Source organism: Poeciliopsis prolifica, unplaced genomic scaffold (genome assembly GCF_027474105.1).
Source record: "Poeciliopsis prolifica strain line A6 unplaced genomic scaffold, Auburn_PproV2 SCAFFOLD002, whole genome shotgun sequence".
NCBI lineage: Eukaryota > Metazoa > Chordata > Actinopteri > Cyprinodontiformes > Poeciliidae > Poeciliopsis > Poeciliopsis prolifica.
The window spans coordinates 6857277-6882032 of record NW_026562377.1 but is presented as its reverse complement, the minus strand read 5'-3'; the positions used below and the strand labels follow the sequence as shown (position 1 = coordinate 6882032).

The window sequence follows — 24756 nt, the reverse complement described above, 5'->3', positions numbered from 1 at the left end:
AAGATGGGTTCTGTTTTTATTTTACACCTTTAAATGAATCCCATTTAATGTCTGTTAACATTATTTTATTACTGGGATACTGTAGTATGACGCTGCTGTCTTAATGACTTGATGTGAGTCAGGGGTTTTAATAAATTGCAGCTGTTCAATAAATGAATGATCCCTGCATCGTCTTTGTACATTTGATGTTAGTAGGTATGTAAACATACCAGAGGAGCCAGGCTTTTGTTTTACCCTGACACAACCCCCACCCACACGGTAACATATCAAGTTTCCCTGCATCGATAACTCAGCAACCAGAGATAAAGCTTGCTGACTGCAGGATTACCCAAAAAGGTAAGAGAAAGTGAAGTTACTGGTAGCTCTGGTCACACTGGTTCACCTTATAAGGCTGTTTGTCACTGAGAAGATTGAAGACTGATCAGCTGATTGTGTGGATATTCATTGGTTCAATAGTAAATATAGTTAATGTGACGACTAAAAGAAATGAAAAAAAATCTGCAGATCTGACTATGGAGCAGATAGTAGATTATAAGGATTAAAGCACTTCTCTGTAACATAAAGCCAGACATTTTCTTTTGGATTTATTTTTATATGAGACCAGCTCTGAGTAAAAGGTTTTTATTTATCACAGAGACAGTGCAGATTAATAATTTCTATCAATATGCCAGCGATTAAACACAAAGCTATTTTCAACTGCAGTCATCCTGACGAAATAAAGTAAAACTGCACAATTACAATACATTTAACAAAAACATTTTGCAAATCGTTTTCATTATAACTATGCAAAGAAACAAGAATCCATTTAGATTAAAACACTGCATTTCAGAGTTATAATCTGCTGGTTTGCCAAATTTATTCTTACAAACAAGGAATTTGAGTTTGCTACCAACATAAGCATCTAAAAATAAGCATTTTTTCTTTCTTGCATCTGTTTATAGTGTTTTCTTTTTAAAGAAGTAAAAAGTTGAGTGTTTAAGTGTCTATATGCCTGTATTGAAAATCCCTTCATATGGGTTTTATAAAAAATTAAGTGTTTTATTAAACATAAACCATAATCATTAGAATAAAATAAATACTTAAAATATCCACAGTTACATTTTTACATGCGTGGTAAATAAATTATATTATTGAAAATTATTCATATAGATTTCTTCCAAACATGCAAATATTTAGGTATTTTTTTCTGTTAATTATGATCAGCTGATGAAAATGACATTTAGGATGACGTCAGACTAATCAAGTTTATTGGATTAATTTATAGCATGAAAACATACAAACCAAACATCATGTAATCAAACAACATTTTATGAAGTTTCATCGCTAAAATGGTGAATAGTCCATTTATTATGGTTCAAAAGCAACTAAAAGGTTAGTTTTAGTCCAGATTTAAATGCGTTTTGTCGAAATTTGCTGAAATAAAACAAAAAACTAAGATATAAATGTGGATTTAATGAAAAGCATGCTGAGGACTGGCATAAATGTTGGATCTGACGCGTAAACAATGGACAGACAGAGAGACAGAGAGACCTCGTGCTCGGCGTAGTAAAATTGTTTACGTGCCGCCGCTTCCTGTCATGTGACCCTCCGGCCGACGTCACAGTGACGCCGCCGGGCACGCAGCCCGGGTGGCAAGTTGCAGAGTTTGAAGTCTAAAGTTACCAGGTTTTAACTGCGGCAATAAAATGGGCCGCGGCGATAAGTGCAGCAGCGTAACGTGACGGTGACCTTCAGCGCAAACGGCTCCTGTGGAGGGAGAAACTCGGTGAGTGAAAAACCGTGAAACTTTCCTTTGAAGAGCAGAGATGATGGTGATGATGCGCTCAGAGAGGAAGCTCCGCTTCCCCCCTGGCACCGCGTTGTTCAGTGCAAATGGTTGGAAATAAAAATACGGCTTGTTGTTCAGAGTTGCCAGGCTTCACGTGTTGTGAGGTTGGAGCGACAATAGTTCGGTTGTTGTTCATCACGAGGCGTCAATTTAAAGTTACCTCAATGACCAACAGTCACATTGTATATGTGGAAAAAACTAACCCCGTTTAAAACCTCCTGGCTATTTCACCAAATGTTGATTTCTGAGTCAAAACATCAGTATTGTTGTTTCTAAATGAATATAAACTTGTTTTCTTTGCATTATTTGAGCTCTGAAGCGCCGCATCTTTTTCATTATGTTGACTTTTTCTCATTTTCTGCAAATAAATACAAGCTCTTTGTTTGGAATTTCATAGAATAAAAGAACAACTGGTCATTTTAAGTGGTTTCTTAGTTTTCCTCCAGAGCTGCATGTGAGTTTATATAAGTATAAGACCTACTGAAGGATGTATTGAATTATTGAACCCATCTGCTTCCTGATCATTTCAGTTACATAGAGAGATTTAACAGTTCAATTAAGTGTGGGATTTTAACTAGTAATATGAAAAAAATTGATAAATTAAGTTTTTAAACATACAGTTGTCATAACCGAAATGCTGAAAGAAAATAACTTTACATGAATTTTACATTTTTATAGAGAATATTTAAGATGTGTCCAATCATATTTATTAGCTATGGTATGTTTTTGATTAAAGTAATAACTTTGTTGAAGACTTTGTATAAAAAATTATGCTTGTGGCATCATAGGATTATAATGTTATCTGTTGTCTGGAGTAAGTCTGTGGCAACTGGCGAGTTCAGTTCATCACAGTATTAACTTTGCAGGAGTCCTTCATTATATAAATATGTATAAATATCTCTATTTAATGTCCTTTTGGATCCAGAAAGTATTTTTGAATGTGAACAGCAGGGTTTCCTCCAGTGTATTATAAGCCTGGCGGGCCACCAGGCTTGTGCCCCCACCAGGCTTAGCATTGCTTATTTATTTCAGTCTTTTTAAGTTGTTTGCATTTTTTCAGACTTTATAGTTGGTGCTCAGGTGTTAATCTTCCAATCTTTCAAGAATACATAATTATCAAGTGATATTTTCACACTTCCTGTCAACTTTAAAGATTTTTTAAACTCAAAATCACGACGGGCTGCTGGATGAATGACCGGCCCATCGCCCCAGCCACCGGGGCAATTCTCAATTTTATTTCCACATGAAAGTTTTTTAAGTTTTAAAAGGGAAACATTAAGAAAAATGTCCTTAGATGTCAGAATTTAAAATTGAAATTTGTAGGTTCTCCGTTAATCTCAACCTCAAAACTCATTATGGCTGCCTTGTGTGTAAATAAGAGTATTTGCAGCAGTAAATATTTGATCTTAAAAGCATAAACACCCCATTTTAGTCAACACAAATAGTTTATGATTATATGGAATGCAAATAAATATGCTATTATTATACTTTGTTGTCATTCCTACTAATGTCATTTTGTGAAATATGTAAAGAACAAACATCACAAGCGATTTTTGTTTTACGGTCACCGTCATTCAATTCAGTTTGTTTTGGAAACTCCTACAAAACAAAATCCTCATCTGTTAGAAGAATTCATGTTTTTCACTATAGATTCAACATCGTAGTTTCTCAATAACCATTTTTGTCAAATAATCTTCAAGATGTTTTCAAAGAAGACGTCGCTGCATTGTTTCCGAGTTACTCACTGCAGTAATCCCTGTTGGACTCTTCGGGTTTTCAGTAAACCAACATGGAATGTGTTTCCCCAAAATATTTACCCATCCTCCTTTCCTCTCTTTATATCCTTCCTTCCTCCATATCTGCTTCCTTCACTGCGTCTCCGTGACCCCTGGCAGACAAAGAGCATCTTCTCCGCTTGACGAAGACAAAACTTTCTGCCTTTCCTTTCTGCTTTGTTCAGAAAAACATTGAAGTGATGTTATCTTTACGTTCATCACTTGCGTTGTGTCTCTGTTTACGTTTCTTGCTCACTTATGCAATAACAAAGAAATCTGGAGATTATCGATTACTAATTTTTCTGTGCGTTTGTGGTTTAAAATCGTTCTTTATCCCATTATTTTTGGATTTACCTGTGAGAACTTCTCCTTCATCCATCATAAGTTGGAGCTTTCTTTGAGGGATTTTCTTCTTCTACACTCACAGAGGGGTGACAACTTTCAAACTGCCCCATGCGGTTTCCTCAGTCTGGCCTGTTTTTGTGTCGTGGGAAACTTAAAAAATTCTCAGTGTCATCAGTTTGACAGTCGTAAACAGGGCTGACTGTCCCATCATCCCTCCAGTAGATGGCGCTCTTCTCCAGCGCTGAGCCCGATTCCCCCTTCCCGCCCCATACAATCGTCAGCATCTGAGATCTGAGATGCAACCGTGTGCAGAGGCATGCCTCAGTTCGCCTTTTGTCTGTCATGCATGATTCACTGATAATGTGTCAGGGAAAAACGGGTATTTTTCTTGTCAGTTCCAATGAATTTACTGTTGAGAAGATGACTAGGCTTTGATTAAATAAAAAAAGACATGTATCTGATTGTAAAGTAGCCAAAGAAAATAGATGTATGAGTAAAATTTGGAGTTTATTGTAATTGCAGCTCTGAAGGTTACTTGAGGTTGTTTTTTATGTGTATTTGTATGGCTATAAGGTCAGAAAGCTGGTTATATGGTAGTTTTCTGGGAGTTTAGGCATAAAACTCTGATATTATTCATAGTTTAACACTTAACTTTGGTCAATTAAACAATCATTTCACAAGATCTTTGAATATTTGTGTAAAAAAAAGCGTACTATTAGGCAATCATTTGTCATTTTTGAATTTAGCAAGTCATAATGAAGCAGCAAATATTCTGAATGAGGGCCAGAAGCTGGACCTTTCTGGCCGGTTTTATGTTTCATACTTTGCTCTAACCCCCAGCTGCCATATCTATATTAACTGTAATGATTCATGGAGGCGTACGTGAATGGTCGTTGTGGATGTAAGGAGCAGGTGAGTCACGTTTTTTTCTCAGCAGTGTGTTTATGGTGCAGCAGTACTTCTGTGTAGTTCTTATCAGAGGTTTTTAACAAGCACATCGGCTATCAGCTGTGCGTCACCGTAAAGATGGCATCAAAGACGCCTTGAGATTTCACCCCATGCAATGTCTGATTGGACAATCCGGCTGAGGCGCTTCGCCTCAGAGAGGTTAATTATTACCGACCTTGATTCGCCTTGTGGAGGGTTTTCCCTGAACCACACATGAAACAGCTACGTTATGAGATACGGAAAATGCAGCAGAAAATGTGCTCAACTGCCTCAATCCTGGCAAAAACAGTGATTAAATATAAATTATCTCCTGTTTTCTTATCAACCTGAGTCAATATTGTGTCCATTCATTTAAATGCAACATTTAGCACATATAAAACAGCTTCAGTTTGCAATCAGAGCCAAAGAGGTAATTGGGGAACGATTTGGTTTGAAACTTTAGGGGTACCCGAGCGCTGACTGCTGTCCTTTGGCACCAAATTCACAGAGCTGCTAATCAAAGCTGTTAAATCGAGTTAAACGTGTCACTCTTAAGAGAGAAAAACAACAATGCCAACCGTCACATATGACTGAAAGACGCTTCAGAATACAAGCATTTCGTATCAGTCGATGTCAATAATTATTGATTTTGTTTTTTTTTTAAACATCTGAAATACTAGAAAACTGGTGATCCAACCATTTATAATTTATCCACAATGTTGTTGTTTTAAATGATTACTTTTAAGCAATTGTCAGGCACCAGGGAGAAATCTTAAACTGCAGCCCTGCCAGTTATTCAATAGGTTGTTGCTAGTCAGCCAAAGAGTGAGAGAGTTGGTAGAAGCCACCAGGTTGTGAGGTGGAGTGCTGTGTGGTTTTTGGATTGGATCTCAGTGAAATAATTGAATATCGTATCTGACGTATTATCTGTTGATATTTATCACATGTCTATCACGTTATTGATTAGCACAGCTTTAAATTATGTATATAGACTCAAATATACACACATACATCCTCACTATAGTCCGTGGTTACAAGTTGGAGAGAGACCACACAGTTTTTGTTGTCTTAATCAAGCATGTGGCTTCATTTTTATGTGGACAGAAAACAGAAAATTTAAATGTGATGGTTTTTTCATTTTATGCCAGGTGAGGCACTGACTTTTCTGGGATGTTCAAAAGCTTGTATTATTTTTAGATGTGTAAAAACTCTAGATTAGGCTTTATTTGGTTCCATACAACAGCAAGAAAACGTAAAGATTATTTAAAATAAAGTCAAATAAAAATAATGTTTTTTTTGGTGATCACCCTCTTTTAAACATTTAAAATCGTGTATAGTTTTACCTTTATTTGTATGCGAAAACTTGGGCTGCAACAGAATCGGTCTTATTCAGCGTTCAGTGAAACAGTTTTAGTAGAAACAGAAAAGAGCTGAACTGAGCAGAATCTGTTCCCACTGCATGCGATAAAGACGCGTCACCAGATCTGCTTTGCATTGAAACAGCTCATCGTTATCACTGCATCAGTGAGGAAGACGCCAACACGACTGCCCTGACCGTCAGTGTCACGATGGGCCAAATCTGATGTTTACTGGAACCGTTTCCATCTGGTGTTTTTATGTCATATGTGTTTTATTTTTTTAAATTGTGATCCTTTCCTTAAACCTTTGGCAGGTTTTGTAATAAGTGTTGGAAAAGCAACTCTTTATTTTGCTTACACTGTATCTATTTATTTGAGAGAGATGTACAAAGGGTTAGTTTTACTGGACAATAAATATTCCCACTAATTATGCGATAAACGATAACATTGTGGCAAAGTTCAATTAATATAGTATCAAAATTAAAGTTGAAAAGACTTTAATCTGGTAAAGAACAAATAGCACTGGCACTGGAAGAAGAAACTTTAAAAGCAACGTATCATTTTCCTTCCAATTCACATTTTTGCACAACATTGTGTTCTTGTGTTGGTTTGTCCCATAAAATCCTAGTAAAATGCAGTTATTGGATGTAATGCGACCAAACCTTGAAAAGGTTAAGTGCTCTGTAGGAACACGCTCCTCCAGTCTGTCTTTTTATATGCCTGACTTATTGAGCAGAAATGGATATGGGAGTCTACTAAAACTCCCATATATGGGAAGATATGGGAGTCTTCCTGGAAGACCTGAAAAGGTCTAGGTTCTTTATTTTATATGCAGTTTTAAATTATTTTCTTGTTGGTGGTGGTTGCTTGATGTTGAGGCGGAGGGATATGCATAACATGGATTAACCATTGCGGTTGCTTTCACATTGCTATAAAAATCAACGTGATCATTGTTTTGAAACTTTAACCAAACCGGTAAAGTTTATTTTTTAGTCTGTGCTTTATAATTGACCTGAACTGAATATTTCACCTGCCTGCTGTATCTACGTTAATTAGAGACTTATTAGTGTCTGAAGTTTTGGTTGTTCTGCTGCAGAACCCACAGTCTTAGCAGGAAACCTCCTGATATTAAAAAACAGAGATCATTACAGTCAGTTGTGTCACCTGAGGGATGGAGACATTTTTGTTAATTAAATTGTTGGAGACATTTGTGGCTTTTCGTGGAAGTACGTCTTCCTTGGAGAAACACCGAATGTCAGCTCTCACCTGAGGAAAGTCAGGCTGTCGTTATTTTTGAGAAGTGATACCCTTAGAAACGCTCACAGCAGAATGTCAGAGTGAACTCTCACTGCTGCGGCTGCCACTGCCAAAAAGCATTTTTAAGCTGCGAAGAGCTCAGATGAAAAAGCTCCTGCTGACTGCAGAGCAGCATTTCAGGAGGCCGGGAGGTTTTTGGGCCACTGAAATGTTTCTTTTCTTCTTTGGAAATAAAGCGATGCATCAAGCTTCAAGGCATTAAATCACAAGTAATGATTCACGATGTGTGCTGTAGCTGCAGCTTAAAAATGAACTTCCTACATCCAAACAGTAGTCCTGCATAGATCTATCATTTCAGTGAAATTTGCTCTGCAGTTTTACAAAGTTAAATTAGTTCTCCATTCTTTTCCCATTCTATAGGTAGTGATGGCCAGAAAAAAAATGTTTATAACTGATAAAAAAAAAGTTTTCACTGAGCTCTGGGTTAGCAAAATCTAATCAAAGATGCTGAATTATCACTTCATTAAAGGGGAGGTAATATGTATTTTTCAGTCACGTGTTTTTGTTTATATATTTGAAGTGCTACCTAACTAGTGACACAACTTTTCCTGTTTTATCCACCGTTTTAACTCCAGGCCAGTGTTTTTCATTCTTAAACAGTTATGAGGCACAGTGGCAAAACCTTAATCTCTGTAAAGGTTATTGCTATGTAACCAAAGATTCAGTGAGTTAGTTGATGCCACAAACCTAGCTTAGCTGATTTGAGTGGCTAAACATCTGTCAACATCTCCCAGAATGCTGTGCGGTTCAGTAAAGTTCAGTAAACTTTTGTGGAAGAATATACTTTGGAGTTCAGTAAAGTTATTGAAACTTTTATCAGTTGTATTATCTATAGATATTGGTCTAATCTCTATTGTGATAAATATTGTTATTGATTTATTGTCCATTTCTATTTGGACAAACAGAAAAATTCACAATTTTTATCGATAACTAATTATTTTCTACGTCTCTGATTTCAATAAAGAATGATGAATAAATTCTAGTTTCTGTGTGAAGTTGTCATTTGCTTTGTTATTTATACAGAATATACAGATAATATGTTATTGTACCACAAAGGAAGGAAATCCCACGCTTAAAACGAGGATGTGAAGAGCTTTTTTTCAAAGCCTACAATCAGGCTGAGAGGCAGATAAAATTTGCCTTTATGAGCTTCCGTATTTCACGAAGTCATTTGAATCCAGCTGAGGCAGATCAGATCGATCTGTGTGTAAATCTGCAGCTCAGTTCTCCACATCCTGCCCGTCTGAGCCACCGCAGCTCATAGCAAACAGACGGAGCTGGACAGCTAATAATGAAACCCTGACGAAGAAGAAAACATCAGAGGAAAATGCTGTTTTCATTCAAAGAATTTGAGAAGTTGAGGTTTTATTTCCTAAGAAATCCAGTGCAGTTTTTCTTCTGCTTACTCTTTGAGAATAAATTGTTTTATTGAAGCATAAACATATGGCTTTACCTTCAGAGGTTCTGGATATTTTAATAAAAGTTCTGATTCAGGTTTAATGTAAAATTCGTGTTTGAATAAATAGTGTCGCTGCTGTTTTTAGTTCTGTGATGCTCCGACTCCATAAAGAGATCAAAAATATTGTGAAGACCTAAAAACCTTTTTGGAAATGATTGCTTTGTTTATTTGCTCTTGGCAGAAGGCTGAGGTTCAAGTATCAACACTGAAAAATGAAAGTATTCAGGCTCTATTTTTTACTCTGCTCTTCAGTTTCTCTCATTGTAGCGAGAAACTAATTTAAACTAATAACTGGATATTGTGACGTGTTGTTTTATTGCTTCAGGTCAGACCTGCGCTACAACTAGAATATAATACAGGATTATTTGACAATAATAAATTGCAGCTCTCCAAAAAGCAAACAACTGGGCTACCAGGTCCTGGTAGTTCCTGTTCCACTTTAATTTAGTTGTATCACTTGTTCTGCAGTTCAAATGACGCTCTAGTTGTCTGCATCTCCAGCACAGTGACATATTCTAACATATGACCGAAAAGTAGGAATAAAAATCTTTAATCTGTAAATATCTTCACTTTGACTGAACTGAGATTATGAGAGAAACAGTTGAGACGCAAACATCGTTTGTCCAGAAAAGCTTGAAGTGAAGCTTGAACTATACGTCTGAATTCTTTTCTTCTTTAAAATAATTACATCAGTACTCCACTGTTATCATGGATGACTTTGCGGTTTTCTGCCCTCTAGTGGAAGTTCAGACAAAATCCTGCAACGTTGGAGATGCTGTTGCACCAGTTGAAGAATATTGTTGACCTAAGAAATGTGAGAAAGTCATCTAGGAAACCTCATGTATTTTTGGAAGAAAATTAAATCCACTGATTTTGTCCTCAGTGTCCTCCATACTCACACCACAGGAATTTAAATGAGCATCATTTTGTTATAGTATTTCTGTTTTATATATTTGAAGGCCAGGAAAGAGAGCTGGTTTTGTGTCTGTAGGACCATTTTTGGCTGCATGTTTTTGGTTTTTTTCAAAGTTCTCAAATTTCTGATCAACTTTATTTTTATTAAATTTAAGGAGTTTATATTTTCTGACAAAGATCCCAGGTTTAGATGGCACCCAATGGTTGCTTTGTTAACCCCATGATGGCAGTCTTTGCTGCAGTTTTCTGAGATTTAACAAAAAAAAGAAAGTATTTTATATTAAAGTGTGGCTCCAGAAATGTATCTTTATGTATCATGTCAGATTTATGTCACGGTGCAGAAAGTTTCAAACGTTTTTATCTTCAGTTCAGCTGAAAAACCTCGTTTAGAATCACAAATATTTCCCCAACAAAATGGATGAAGATTTACTCTTGGAAATTTGTTGTAATTTTTAAAGAAAACTATCATGTTTTTTTTGCAAAAAGCAGATTGATTCATGCTTCTCAGTGGGATGCCGATAGTTATTGATATATTGTGATTTTTCAAAGAAGCAGTTATTTTCTAAAGTGGCATTTTCCTCCACTAATAGATAGAAGGTGAGTTTATTTAAGTTTTTCCTGTGGGTGGAGTGTATCAGTGTATCAGAGAGAAGCAGACAAACCCGGTAAATTAAATGTCAAATAAAAGCACTAAAGGTCAAGTCTCTGCTGGAGTCTTTAATTGTAGCTCTGATTAGGTGTTAATGAAGGACAGGCTGACCTGAAGTTAATTTACCTTTTGTTCCCAATCATCTCTGAAAAGCTTTGTGAGGTAATTTAAACGTGAACCTTTTGTCCACTCTGTAGATCCGATTTCATTGTTAAAAGTATAAAAAGTGTTTAAATAAATTGATGTCACTTTCTGGTTGGGCTTTTAGCTCCTCTGTCTTCTCTCTCTGGTCCATTCGTTGACTGGAAACGAGTCAGATGAAGAGTTTGCAAATCGTTCTCCATACATTTATTTATTTATTCTGTATTTAATGTATTAAAATTCATAAGAGTGAATGATTATATCAAAGTAGTAAAGGTTAAAAGCCCAATATGAACAACTTTAATCTCTAATGATGCATTTGTCTTTAATGCCTGACACAATAACAAATTTAGCCAGATGATAAATTGTCCCAGAACTTGTAATATTGTTGTTTAGAGAACATTTTAATGCAATATAATATTACTAATGGCATAAAAACACAAGATTGCATTCTTAAAGGTCAATAAACTTTAAATTCTAATGAACATTTAAACATTTAAACAGTCTAACTGATAGATGTGTTAAATATCCAAAATAAATAAAGAAAACAAGAAATAAAATAAATTATAAAGTCTGTAAACAAAATTATCTTTCAAAACAAGGGATAGTTGGGACCAAAACACCAAACTGAAGAGCGAGGAAAGAGAAAAACAATAAATCAAAAAAATGGAAATGATTGAGTTTCTCTTGATTTATTTTTTATTGTGACAAACCTGTAAACCAGAAAGTTTCTGTGTGTTATTTTTATTTCTCTTTCTTTAGTATCAGAAGACCTTTAAAGTTGTCCATCACTTTGACACGTTGTTCTGTTTTCGTTTCAGCTCCTGTCTCACTGTTGGACGTCCAACCAGCATCAATGTCTCGATTTCAGGTAAGTAAGATTAATGTCTTCTTCTTCTTCTTTTATGCAGCTGTTATCCGCCTGCCTGTCAAATGCAGATGTCAACTTGAATTGTTTCAAGGTTATAAAAGCTTTTCTTCTTACTTCAGCTCCATGTTCAAACAAAAACAGGCTCACAGAGGCGCTGATCAAATAATCTTTGCTCCACTGAGTGAAAAGCCTTTAATGATGAATGTTAATAATACCTTTATCTATTTCAGTGTTAATGTATTCAGAGAGAATATGTGATTGTGAATTTGTTAGGGGGAAGAAAAACCTTCATTTGAAAATGCATTAGCTCATCTTTAGAGCCTTTTTAATTAGTTATTTTTTTAGTGTGAAGCAAACTAAATTTAATCATTTATGACGCCTGTTTCACATCAGTGATGTGAAAGTCGGATAAAATGAGACTTTTGAAAACAATTGGATATTTATTTGACTTAGTACCACATTTGAAATTAAATTATCCAAATCTTTTTGGATAAGATTTGAATTGGGTCGTTTAAACTGGCAAAAACAAGAGGATATTGAGAATTTATTCTGGTTCTACAGGTTTGTTACTTATAATTTTGTCTAAATACGGCAACCATTCTCTGTCTTTTATTTATTTTTTTATTTTTTTTAGCCTGATCTTTGTCAAATTATCTGCTCTAAATTCAAGGTGAAGTTTTCTCTGTTCAAACTTTTTGGCTTTAAAAAATATGGAAGTTTGACATAAAAGGAACTCTGTCTAGAAAATGTCGCCAATCTCCAATTATTCTCATTTTTAACCTCAATTATTTTATCAAATTGCCTTTTCACTGTCATTAATTATTTTTATCTGCCCCAAAATGTAATTTTAGCACAGCTTCCTGTTGTAGGAACATAGAAAAGCAACAGTCAGACTCTTGTGAGGTTTTTCTTTAAAATATGTCATTGTTTTTCTTTTTATCTGTAGAATCCGTCCCAATTTTTAAGAGACATTCAGTCATTTTATCTTTTAGTATCCCCCTGGAAGAACTGAAAATAAACATTTTATTTTTAGAAAAAGCTCTTTTTCAGCCTGCAGAGTTAATAGAGTTAATTATGAAAAACCCACATGGAGGCGGTTTGAAGTGACACAATTGGAGTAACGTTAATTACATTCTGCACTTCTGGGCAACATTAAACATAAACGTATTTATTTTTTTTTTTGTCTCTGGCGATCCGCTGCGACGCACATGTCGACCCAGCAGGGAGGCTTAAACCGCTTCTGCTCTTCTCGGCGTCATAACGGATCGGTGTTCGTTCTCTCCTCTACGGCTGACTTCTCTGCTTTTCTTGCTGAGATGAGTTTACAAAGGGTTAATGTTCTCTGCCGTCTCTCACTTTTCACACGCTGAGCTCTTTTGCTGTTTGTGTGCCGCGTTTCTTCGACGTGTGAGCGTATGTTTGGCGTGTGAGACCATAGAGGAGTGTAAATGTCCTGCAGAGCAGATGGCGGCTGAGTGGAAATTTCCTGGAAATAAGATTATAATGCATGGCCCAATCGTGTCAGAAGCAGCCTGTCTGCACGGCTGCATTTAGCATATTTCATGTCATTATTATGTCCTGACATCAACACTCTTTCTGAGAAATCTAATAAATGCACAAGCAGCAATGTTTATTTTAAGCTAAAATGTCTTTAAAACATGAGTAATAATGAGAAAGGTTGAGAAATCATACATTCAGTCCTTTTTTATTTCAAATTTTATGATTATTTTATGAAATATGTTGGTTAATTTGTGTTTTTGGTTTGATTATAGTAAACTTTCAACACCATCAGCTGCTTCCTGGTTAAATAGCAGAAAATACTCCAATTTATTTACACTTTATCTTTTGCTTAGTAATGACAGTATGCAGGATTTGGTTTATTGAGGCATCCAGCCTCGTTAACGAGGTGAAACAGCCTCCTTTATTCTGATCACAATAGAATGAATGATTCTTGTTTGTTTGTCATGAAAAGCAGGGCTGATGTCTGGAGGATTTCTTGTGTGACTCCACAGCCTTTGATTAGCTGCAGTTAAGAATAATTGCCACATTTTTTTCAGAAATGCAAATGAGAAAAGAGAAGAAGTTTGAGAGACAACATTAAAAAGTAAAAAGATACAAGATTATAAACTTATGGAGGCAAATAAATACTTAAATAGAAAATAAGTTACCAAGAGTAACAAACTTCAATTTAAATTATATATGCTTTCAAGAGATTAGTTAAATTTTGACATAATTTACGCATTCTTAGATATTGTGTTTTTGTTCTTGTTCTCTACTGTCTGTATTTTATTTTATTCCTGTGTGTTTCTTGTTTTAAATAAATACATTTGGCGATTGTCACAGCGCAGCGGAATCACCATTGTATATTATCAGATGGAGTCAATACCTAAAAAAACCTCGAAACCCTTAAGTGAATCTGTGTGTTATTTATCCGCAGAGTGCATTTGTGTCAGTGTTTTTATCTGTGGGTGTTAAAGAAAAGGTCTCATGTTGAAGTCTATATTATACCAGAACTAAAATGGAGTTATTTTCAGTCCCCTTGTTGTCAGAGTTTGTTCCCAGGCCATGTTGCGTCAGAGTGATCGCACTCAGCGTTGACATGCCACTTCCCAGTGACTTAATGGGGGAGAGATGTGGGTTCAGGCCTGCCTGCGTCGTGCCTCACTGAGCTGAACGTATGACAAAGCACTCGGCTGAGATGTTGACTCACAGGTATTGATGCGGCGCGGCGCTCTTCCTTCATGGAGAAGCGTGGCAAACACAGAAACCTGCTGAGAACCCACCTTCCTGTCTGATCGCAGGCGCTTTGGTGCCTTCGTCTCATTCTCACTTCCTGTGAGAGTCGTGGCGAGAGGCTGACCAGGCGATAACGCAGCCAGCTGCTTCGTCTCTGCTGCCGATGGGTGAGAGGGAGGCAAAAAAAACCCTCAACACCTCACAGCGAGAAAGGAACATGTTGAAGCATAACCACAAAGATGGTGCTGTAGTAAATAAACTGAATAAAAATCCCAACTTCAGCGAGAAAATGAGATTTAAAACTAGGAGAATTACATTTAATTCGAACGCTTACAGAATTAAAGTTTATTGGTCTTTGAAAGTGTGAACTTGCATGAATATGCTATAATTCATAGTCAAAAATAGTCTCAAAACAATAATATTAATGTTTATTGTAATAATTCCTGCAACAATTTATCATCCAGCAACATTTGTTATTGTGACAGCAGGTCTATTATCTGAACATACACTTTTCTGTTTAAGATTTGTTGCTGAAAATCAAAGAAAAACACAAAAAGTCTCCATTTGCTGGATGCCCATTTAAATAATTCCCAAAAGGCCACACAAGACTACTTTGAGGGCCACAAATGGCCCCCGGGCCACACTTTGGACTCCCTTAGTCTATGAACAACTTCTGTAATTATAGACGTTTTGCATGTTTCTGTTTATGTCTGGAAATTTCACGAATGCACACATCGCTGTTGGGCAAAAAGATTATTCTTTTACTTGCTGCCGCGATCGACAGTCCGGTTATTATTCATATTCTTCTTTTTTCTCGCTCTCTGCGTGTCAGCTGCAGACTGGTTGCCACGGCAACTCACTGACAACAGCCCCACTAATGTATCAGGATTCAAAACAAAACAAAAAAAACCCCACAATCGTGCAAACGTTTCACCAATGGTAGCGGGATCTTGTGCACGTGACGTCACGTTGCAACGTGTCTGCGCTTGATTTTACAGCTCGTCTTCAAACGACCGCCTAAATAAATCTGTACGCTGAAATTTTACTCTTTAATGATGTGCAGCTGTGTGAGCTTCATCCGTATGTCGGCTTTCAAAGCCACTGTTCTGCCCTGTGGCTTCGCAAAACAGGTCATTCAATAATCTCACCTTCTTGCCACCGAGAGTGGACGGCTGTGAAAAGGTGAGAAGTAAGCAGTGAATTAAAATAATTTGTTTTCAAGTTCTTTCACTGTGGCTTGTGCCACGCCACAAATGACTTCCGTTATTACCAGATCAGGTGAAAACGACATTTCCAACAAGGTTGGGTAGTGTCTAATGCAAACTTCTGACGCATAAAGACGTTTAGAGGAATTTTATGTTATGTTGGTCGTATTTAGAGGTTGCAGCAGGGATGTTTGTAAACAAAAATAAAAAAAAAGGAGCCAAATCAGACGAGAGATTTTATCTGAGATGTTGTTCAATGCAGTAACAGGTGAAGTGAGAAGCTGATGTTTTGTTTTTCATGCTTGAGAGAATCGGTCAGAACAGTTGAGATCAATATCCGTCAATGCTCAGATCTTCTCCGAAACACAGATTTAACCAAAGTATCATAAAAAAACACAAGTTCTTTGAGCTCCCATGTTTTCTTTCTTCTCTTATCTGACTTGACTTGATTAATTTAAGAGAAGCCATTTTGATTTTTTATTGCTAACCCCAAGCCGCGCGTTTAGAGTTGTTTTCTGAGCCAGACAAAGCTGTCATCCAGTCGTCTTATCAATTTGCTCCGCATCACCGGACATTTAATGGATGAGAAGAGCGAGAGCAAACACACAACACGCACACAGCTAATTTGATGCTTAGGGAAGAAGACAAACAAACTACTTACTTAGTGTCAGATGTGAAAAGTGTTTGTGTTGTGTTTGCCGTCCCCTGAGGGCGAACTGAGCAGATGTCCCTTCATCAACACATGTGGATTCATTGTTTATTCAGAGACTTATTTATTTAAACTATTTATAACTGTGACAGTAATCATGTTAGCTCACATCTTGTTATGCACACATGGATCTTCATCTAAGGAATTTACATAAAATATATGCACAGATTAGATGTGATGGTTTTTAAGTGTTGTTAACTGTAATAACAATAATTTTGTCTTAATGTGAACTAGAAATATGTTGCATAATTTTACCTCGACTCAATTAAATTTTGCGACAGTTCCAAAATAATTTGTGTAAATTTAACAAAGTAAAAAATACACTTAAAATGATCAATTCTATGATTTTATATATTTGAGTAAAATGAACATTGTTCTTTTATTCTACGAACTACTTTCCTCCTTTAACTCAGGAAGAGTTCAGAAATCAACATTTGGTGGAATAACCAGGAGGTTTTCAGTCGGGTTCACTGCAGTGGCTCTTTATCTTCATTGTATTTATTACTAAAACAACAGTCTTCTCATTTTTTCTTAGACATTTAAATCCACTGAGATTTTTAAAATGGCTGCAGACATTTACATCTATACAGCTTCCCTGCCATCTGCTGAAAGTCTTGCTCTCTCTCGCTGCCTTGCAGCCTGGATGAACTTCACATATCTTGACATGTTATAATTTTGTGTTTATATTTTAAACTTTAGTCTTTCTCCTTTAGTAGCAGCTCCTACATTAAAACATGTTGCTGTGAGCTGAGATATGGAGACTAAAAACCTAAAAATGTTTCCGTTGCATTAAATAAAAAAGCCTTTTGTTGATAAAACCATTCGATTGCAAATTAATGCACTTTATTTTCTCCTTTGCGTTGCAGTATCGTCGGGAGTCTCTTCCGACCGTCCAGCAGGTGGTCCGGCGCCGTTTTTCCGGCCCGTTGTTGGTGCCTCCTCTGTGGCGGAGACATTCGTGTCAGGACCAGCATCCACGAGAGACGCGGCGTCCGTCCGCCATTAATGTTATCCCACTTGAACGACTGCAGGAGATTTACAGCCAAGCCTTAGCCAGCCGCGATGAGCTCCGGTCAGTGAGACATTTCAGTCTTTTTCTCTTTCCTACTTTATTTCTCTCCAGTTTTGAGCCTGAGAAATGTTTTTTTTTATTCTTCTGTTCTTTCTCATGCTTTTTCAGCGGGGTAGATTATTTTATAGAGGTAAAGAAAAATTGGCTCAGATTTCTTTCATTTTGGGAGGTCGGCTGATACTTGCATGTAAAGCAAAGGCCTATAAAATCCACCAACATCTGAGAGGCTTGACTGACAGACTGCCCCACTGTGTTGTTTCTGCAGTTAACAATAGTCTCCCCTGTTACCAATTCAGCAGCTCTCTTGCTATGTTGAGTGACATTCAAATAAAAAGAAATTGGTATCTGCCAGAATGGGTTGATCAGGTTTTTAAAGATTGGTAACCAGACAAAAAATTGCAATCGGTATTATTTTATTATTATTTTACTGGATAGTTTTGCTCTCTTGTTTTCTTGCGTCCTGGATGAACCAGTTCATTACAGAAAACATTCCTCAAAATCTATTTTTAACAATCTGCTTCTGTTATCTGCTGTTTGTTCCCCTGCTGGAATGTTTAAAAAGTGATAACATTTGAAAAGCTTGAAGGAAGCTGCTTTCCTAGAAAAGAGCAGTATTTGTTATTCTGTGAGATTGTTAGCCATCATGTTCTGTCCAAATGAGCGGCGACGTCTGACCTGATCGGTGTTTTACAGTTTCTGAGAAATGTTTCAGTCCAGACCTCTGATTTATGACCTTTGTTTCTATCTGCCCTGCAGAAAGTGATGTGTGTACGTTGGTTTGGAGGAATGATGTGTGACACGTTTCTCTGGATGTTCGGTTTGCCTGTCACAATGACGGAGTCTGGCTCTCTTTTTGCTGAACTCAGCAGGTCAAATGTCTGCAGCTCATTACCTCTGAGGGATTTTACCGTCCACAGGTTCATAACATGCTGCCACTGAGGACATAACAGTTTTTTTGAACATCTTTATCTTTTTGAGTGAAAGTACGTGTTGCAGCTTTGCTCATAGAAAGGGGATTTTTATATTTAGAGGTGATAATTAAAGTTACTGCAACAGCAGGAAGGAAACAATCACTGGAAAGTCACAAGTGTGAGTTCTTGTAAATTTCCTGTGTTGCAAAGGCATTTATCTTTCTTGACCTATTCCACATCTCATCATGTTCCAGCCACAAATTAACATGGATTTTAATAAGATTTTATATTTATTTTTGTCCATGGTGCAGTGTCTGCTTGCCTCCACACACCTAAATAGTTTAATTTAAATAAATACATTTTCTAATTCTTTTCCAAACAGCTCCACTCTTCCTTCATAGCCAGATTTGTGGAGAGCATGGCTAAAATCTTTCCTTCCTTCTAAACTGCTTATTGCTGCAGCTCCTCCAGAGTAACCATGCATTATGTCTCTGTTGGTTGTTATTATAAAAATGTTGAAAGTTGAGATGCCTCAGCCACTTCCTGCTGCATTCTGCTGGTGCACCACATACAATCACATCCAACTCCATTCTACATTTAGTAAGTTTAGCACGAAAAATGTGAAAAGGCTATTATTATGCATAAATTTAGCAAGGCAGTGTGTGCCTCTGTCCTTCCTGACTAGACATAAAACCTGACAATTTGGAGACCTATCTGTACCTCCAGTTTTTAAGACATTAATGATGAAGAGTTTCTCTGCAGCAGAGTAATGATCACTGTTTCACACTGAAAGTCATGTTGGATAAACGGCTTGTTAGCGACTAGCACAGCTCATGTTTCCCCCTCAAAATAATGAATTTCTGCAGATTTATGACATTTTATGACATAAGGCTGCAACAAGTCCTGTTAAAAGTATTGACTACCTGTTGCTCTTTTTTTTTTAAATCAACCTATAAAGTTTATTTGTATAGCACATTTCAGCAATAAGGCATTTCAAGGAACTTTACATCATAAAACACAAAAATACAAAGTTATCGGACACACAGTCAACAATTGTCAAGTGGTATTGTTGCACGTCGAAATGTTTCTTTTATAATGTTTCAAAAGCAACTCTAGACAGCTGGGTTTGTAGTCAGCGTTTCGGCTGTTTTGCAGTTTTAGTAAAGTTTGTTCCAGGTTTGTGATACATAGAAACTGAATGCTTCTTCTCCATGTTTCACTCTGGTTCTGGGGATGCAGATCCAGAACCAGAACACCTGAGATGTCTGGGAGGTTGCTATGACAATAATAATAGATATTTAATGTATTTTTGTGCTAAGCCAGTGCTTCTCATTATTTTCCGTTACGCCCCCCCTAGCAAGAAGAAAACTATTCGCGCCCCCCACTCCCCACCGTGACTATCCATCTCTGCATAACATTTTTTTCTTATTAACATTTCTTTCGCTGAAAAAACTCTAGCGGCTTATCGGCGTGATTGGGATGTAACGTATTTAAGTGACGCGCTAATTATTTGGCTTCATGCTGTCCGCTGCGAGCATTTTTAGACACAGCAAACACAGCGGTCTTTCCTCTTCTCCAACTGTAGTCACAGTGAAGCCAAGCGCTAAATAAGATTCGTCGTATTTCCTCTTCTTAGCTTTCGGTTGACTTTCTGTTGTCTCATTATCTTTGTCTCTCTCCGCTTTTTTTTCATCCCTGTGAAAAACTTTTTCATGTTGGGGGTTGTTGAATAACGGAGGCCATAGACAGAACGCAGTCGGAGCTTTTTGTTGACTTAACACTGCTAACCAAGGCAAACCTGTTGTCTTGTAAGTCGTAAAATGTTGCACTGTCGCAAACGTGACAGAAGTAACAATGAGAGCGCCACTGCCGCCTACTGTGCGCAATTACACTTTCTACTAGTACGGCCAAAAAAAAGCCTGTTCCCCAGGATCACACGCGCCCCCCCAGGTATCGCACCGCGCCCCCCAAAGGGGGCCCGCCCCACTATTTGAGAAGCACTGTGCTAAGCTGTTCAGTTATTTATAAACTAACATTGGGCAAAAATTAAATCATTTTGGCAATTTTAACTAAGCTAATAAAAATAAAGATTTTGTGTCTTTTCATTCTGTGTATGTAAATATCTGGCTTCAACTGTGTGCATGTGTATATACAACTCTGTAAATAAATGAACAGTTTCTCTTATTTTACGTTTTCTAAGTGTGTGAGTAAAATAAACATTGCTCTTTTACTCTATGCCCTAATGACAACATGTTTCTGAAATTCCAAGTGAAAATTCAGTTTTTATTTGCAGAAAATCAGAAATGGTCAAAATAATAATAATTTAAAAATGGTGCAATGCTTTCAGACCTCAAATAATGCAAATTCACTTAGAAACAGCAATGCTAACGTTTTAACTCAGGAAGAGTTCAGAAATCCATATTTGGTGGAGAAACCACTGGGTTTTCAATGGGCTCCAGAGCTCCATGTCCACTGTTAGGATGAAGTCACTGAAATAAATGAGCTTCCAGACCATTGAGGTTTGTTTACCTGCTCATATAAATTCAGCAAAGCCAGCACGTTGTGTAATATCCGTGATTGGCAGGCTGACAGTCAGGACTGTGGGGAAGCAGATGGAGACGGCGGGAGGAAGCTGGCAGGCGGTGCTGAGGTTGAGTCTGGGAGCAATAAAAGGGGAGCAGGACCGAAGCAGAGGGAGGAGAGAAGCAGCAGGAAGCGGACGGACTGAGCGGCTCGCTGCGCTTTCAGCACTCCGGCTCGTGGACAGCGGCGCACCGGCATGCCACGCGCGCAGCTCTGCCACGTTTGAAGCGCGTGTTTGATTTTCGCCGGCGCTAATTCCCTCGCTTAATTAGTGGCAGTTAAGCAATTAGTTTTGTCGGAAAGTCGAGAGGAAGTTTTGTCGGAGAAATGGAGTGCGCGACGCTGAGCAGAGAGGGAGCCGGGCTCGCCAAGCCGCCCAAACATCTGTGGCGGCAGCCCAGGACGCACATACGGATCAAACAGCGCTTTAACTCGGACACCGAGCGCTACCTGTGCCGCAACCGGACGCTGGAGAAGCTGAGACCCGGACTCAAGAAGCCCCGCATGTCGTGGCCATCCTCACTGAAACGGTAACACTTCCTCCCCCTCCCTGCACGGTCTCCCTAAATATTCACACCCTCAAATCAGAAACACGGTTTTTGGTTTGTTTTCCTGCTAAGCATAAGTTCCCCAATGCATTCCTCTGACGTTTTTTATTTTAGGATCTGCAACAGTTCAATGAAACTATTTTACGATGCATAAATTGGAAACAAATTTGACACAATTTCACTCTTTTCCTCGTGTTATTTCTGCACACCTGCAGAGCATATAGTTCATAGCACCAGTCTTCCTCTGGCTGTGCTTGTTTTAATTAAGGAGTGAATTAATAATTTCATTTAACCTCAACCTCTGTATCTTTTATTAACTTACAGGATATGAACCAAGCTCACCATTCCCTACTAGTATTGATATATAATTACTATTTTCTCTCCAGTCATTGTTGTAAACCTGTCAGATTGGTTACATAATGTAACTATCAGGGTGTGTAAAGTTTATCATTATTTTTTGTAAAATTTCATTATGGTTTGCAATATTATTAAGATTTTGTTCAAATTTTTGCAGGAAGTTTTATTTTATGCTGAGATTTTTGTGCTAACAGTGAATAGTTTAATGTTGCATAAAAATGTGTTATTTATAATTATTATTATTACTGTAGTTTTAATACAAACATATCGAGTCATTACACAAAGGCTGATTTGCTTCAGTTTTCTGACAACTAAGACTTACAGGTATTGAAACCCAAAATTCAGCATAAGAAATCAAATATTATATAAAACCAGTTTAAAAAGGCATTTTTACTTCAGAATAAAGTATGTTTGTGTTCCTTATGTAGTGTATTTACTCGTCATTTGAGGCCATTTTGGATGGATTACTGCGGTGCTGTGGCGTGACATGGGGGCGATCCACCTGCGGCACTTCCTGTTCGGAAGTTGATGTTTGTGACATTCAAGTTTCTGCACAACTTGGATTCTGTCCTCTTTTTTTCTGCAGACTCTACTATATTGATTATTAAATAAAATTAAAAAGTATTTTAATCTGAAAAGAGGCAGTTGAACCGTTGAGCAACTAGTTCTCTTTCAGATTTGGCAAAAAGGTTCTGATGTTGTTTCTGAATCAGTGCCATATATTGTCCTGGATCATGTGTGTTTTGGTGCAGCTCCCACATGAAGTTTGCGTTTTTCAAATCTCCTCCAAACTCTTGGAGCTTTGCAAGTCAAGTCAAGTTTATTTGAGTAGCAACAAGGCAGTTCAAAGTGCTTTGCACAACAACAGCATCATGCAGTCATCAGTTATTAAACAAGCAATAAATATTCCATTTTGTCAAATCCCATAATCAAGATAAATGATAAATATACATCAATTGTATTGACTATTTCTTCCAACTTTATTTTTCTTCCACTGAACTTTCCACATATGATTTATCTTCCATGTGTAAGACCTCAGCATCTGTCTGTGGGGCAGTTGTCAAGTGTTTCCCATCATTCTCTGCCATAACATGGTGATTAAATAACATTTCTTCTTAATGCTCTCATTTTTTTATATGCTGAATTTTGTTCTTTTTAGTTGCTGCAAGTCTTGATCTGTTTCAATTAAATTAATATTTTGATGATAGTATTACTGTTATTGTTTTGTACTAGCTCTGAGGCTAACATGCTAACGTGTCATTAGCTGAAGTCGGTTTGCAGTTTTGCCTCTCTTTATGGCTCTGCTGAAAAACAACAGTTAAATTGAACAAATAAAACAATTAAAATAGCAAACACAAATCAGTTTCACTTTTAAAAATGTGCAAACCATTAGTGAATCTCAGTTCTGCTCCCTAATGGTTAATTTTCTGTTTGTTTTTAGATGCATTAGTCATTTGCTTTTAATTTGTTTTAGTTCTCATCCTAAGAGTTTGCTGTAAATGTGGATCAATAGAAATTTGCATAACTCTCATCAGCAGTGAGTTTTGTTCATTGATGGAAACAGTCTCTGGTGTTTAAAAGCCATCGATTTCACAGAGACAACTTCTCATGTTTCGCTCTCACAGTCGATTACTCCACACTCCATTTTATCCCCAGTGGACAGTGAGCTGGTCTTGAGGAGATATTGGCACAAATTATGCCCAACAGCTTGTATTCTTGAGAATATTTTATCCTCTATGCGTGTTGTGAGGAGCTTTATGAGTGCCGTTTTTAATTTTCATGCTATCCTTGACCTGGTGTGCAGTTTCTTTTTCAAAGTTTGGTTAATTAAGCTGCATTGTTTAATGTGTATGGTTTCTTTAGCTTTGAAACATGCACTTACTGGATCAAATTTACCTGCCAAAATGATGCTACTTGTTTTGTTTTGGTGTAAAGAGGCCAAGAAGTGAAGCTGTGTGATGGAGTGGGAGTCTCCTGCTCTCCAGGCTGGACTTTGTGTTCAGGTCTTCACACTTTGACGAATGATGGAGGAGATGAGAGGGATTGTTTGGCTCACGGCAAACTCCTCTGTAACCCTCATCTGTCAGGCTGTGGCAAGGCGCCGGCTCTCTCTTCTTACCTGTTTGCACACAAAGGCTGCCAGAGGAGATAAACTGTGGAGTTTCTTCGCTCTTGTGTTATTATTTCATGTTCTAACCCCCTCCTAAAACCACAGACAGCTTGACAGAGAGGTAGGGCCGGACAGTAAATCAGTAACGATGTTTATCGTAACGTGTCACACGTTATGTTACCTGATCAGAATCAATACATATTTCCCACAAGTCTGAAACGGAGGTGATCCTCAGCACTGAACCGCCATCTTGATAGGCAAACGCAGCGCAAAGCTTAGATGACACAAAGAAGAAGAATGTAAATAGGAATTAAAAAGCTTAAGACTTAACAGTTGTAATGTACTTATATTGTTTGTAGGTTAGATAGGAATGGGGCGAGAGCTAGTTCTAAGCTTGTGACTAGCTCAGAACTGATTGAAAGGAAAATAAAAAAACTTAAGAGTTTTACTTTTTAGAATTTTTTTTTGGTTTCTAGTGACTTTTATGTCACAGAAGACATGAGGCATTGGTCGACAGGCTGGGACTCGAACCCGTGACACACCGTCTGCCCCCTGCGCCACCACCATGCTCACAACAGATTGGGTTCAACAGATTTCTCTGAACTGGCACAAAACTCCATTACTTCCTGTGTAGAAACAATTTTTATATCTATTTTCACTTTAACACAATTGCTGAGTCATGCAGCTCAGCTCTAATACTGGGATTATGTGACAAATTTGGACCGTGTTTGCAAAGAGGAAGAAAAGGAAATGCTGCAAAGCCAACAAAACATGTCCGTGACTGGTTGCAGCAGAATGAAAGTCACTGTCAGTTCAGCTCCCCTGACGCCACTCGCTATCAGGAAGCGATGCCGTGACTTGTCCCAACTCACAAAGCGTCATTGGACTCTGATAAAATATAACAGGAACGCTGAGAGGCTGGAATAAAACCCATTTTTCT

At 37.5% G+C, this 24756-nt stretch overlaps 1 protein-coding gene across 3 annotated transcripts in view; it reads left to right on the top strand.

Annotated features, from left to right (window-relative positions):
• Positions 1-1656: 1656 nt before the first annotated feature.
• pde4cb (phosphodiesterase 4C, cAMP-specific b) overlaps positions 1657-24756 on the top strand; it is a 97981-nt gene continuing 74881 nt past the window's right edge. For 2 of the 3 annotated variants that reach the window (XM_055056831.1, XM_055056815.1), the window contains exon 1: positions 20927-21331. In XM_055056831.1, the coding sequence (XP_054912806.1) occupies positions 21129-21331 (203 nt within the window). In that variant the 5' untranslated portion in view covers positions 20927-21128. Of the gene's footprint in view, positions 1766-11535; positions 11586-17101; positions 17308-20926; positions 21332-24756 lie in introns of those variants that run through there. The other variant, XM_055056798.1, reaches the window with a different exon arrangement.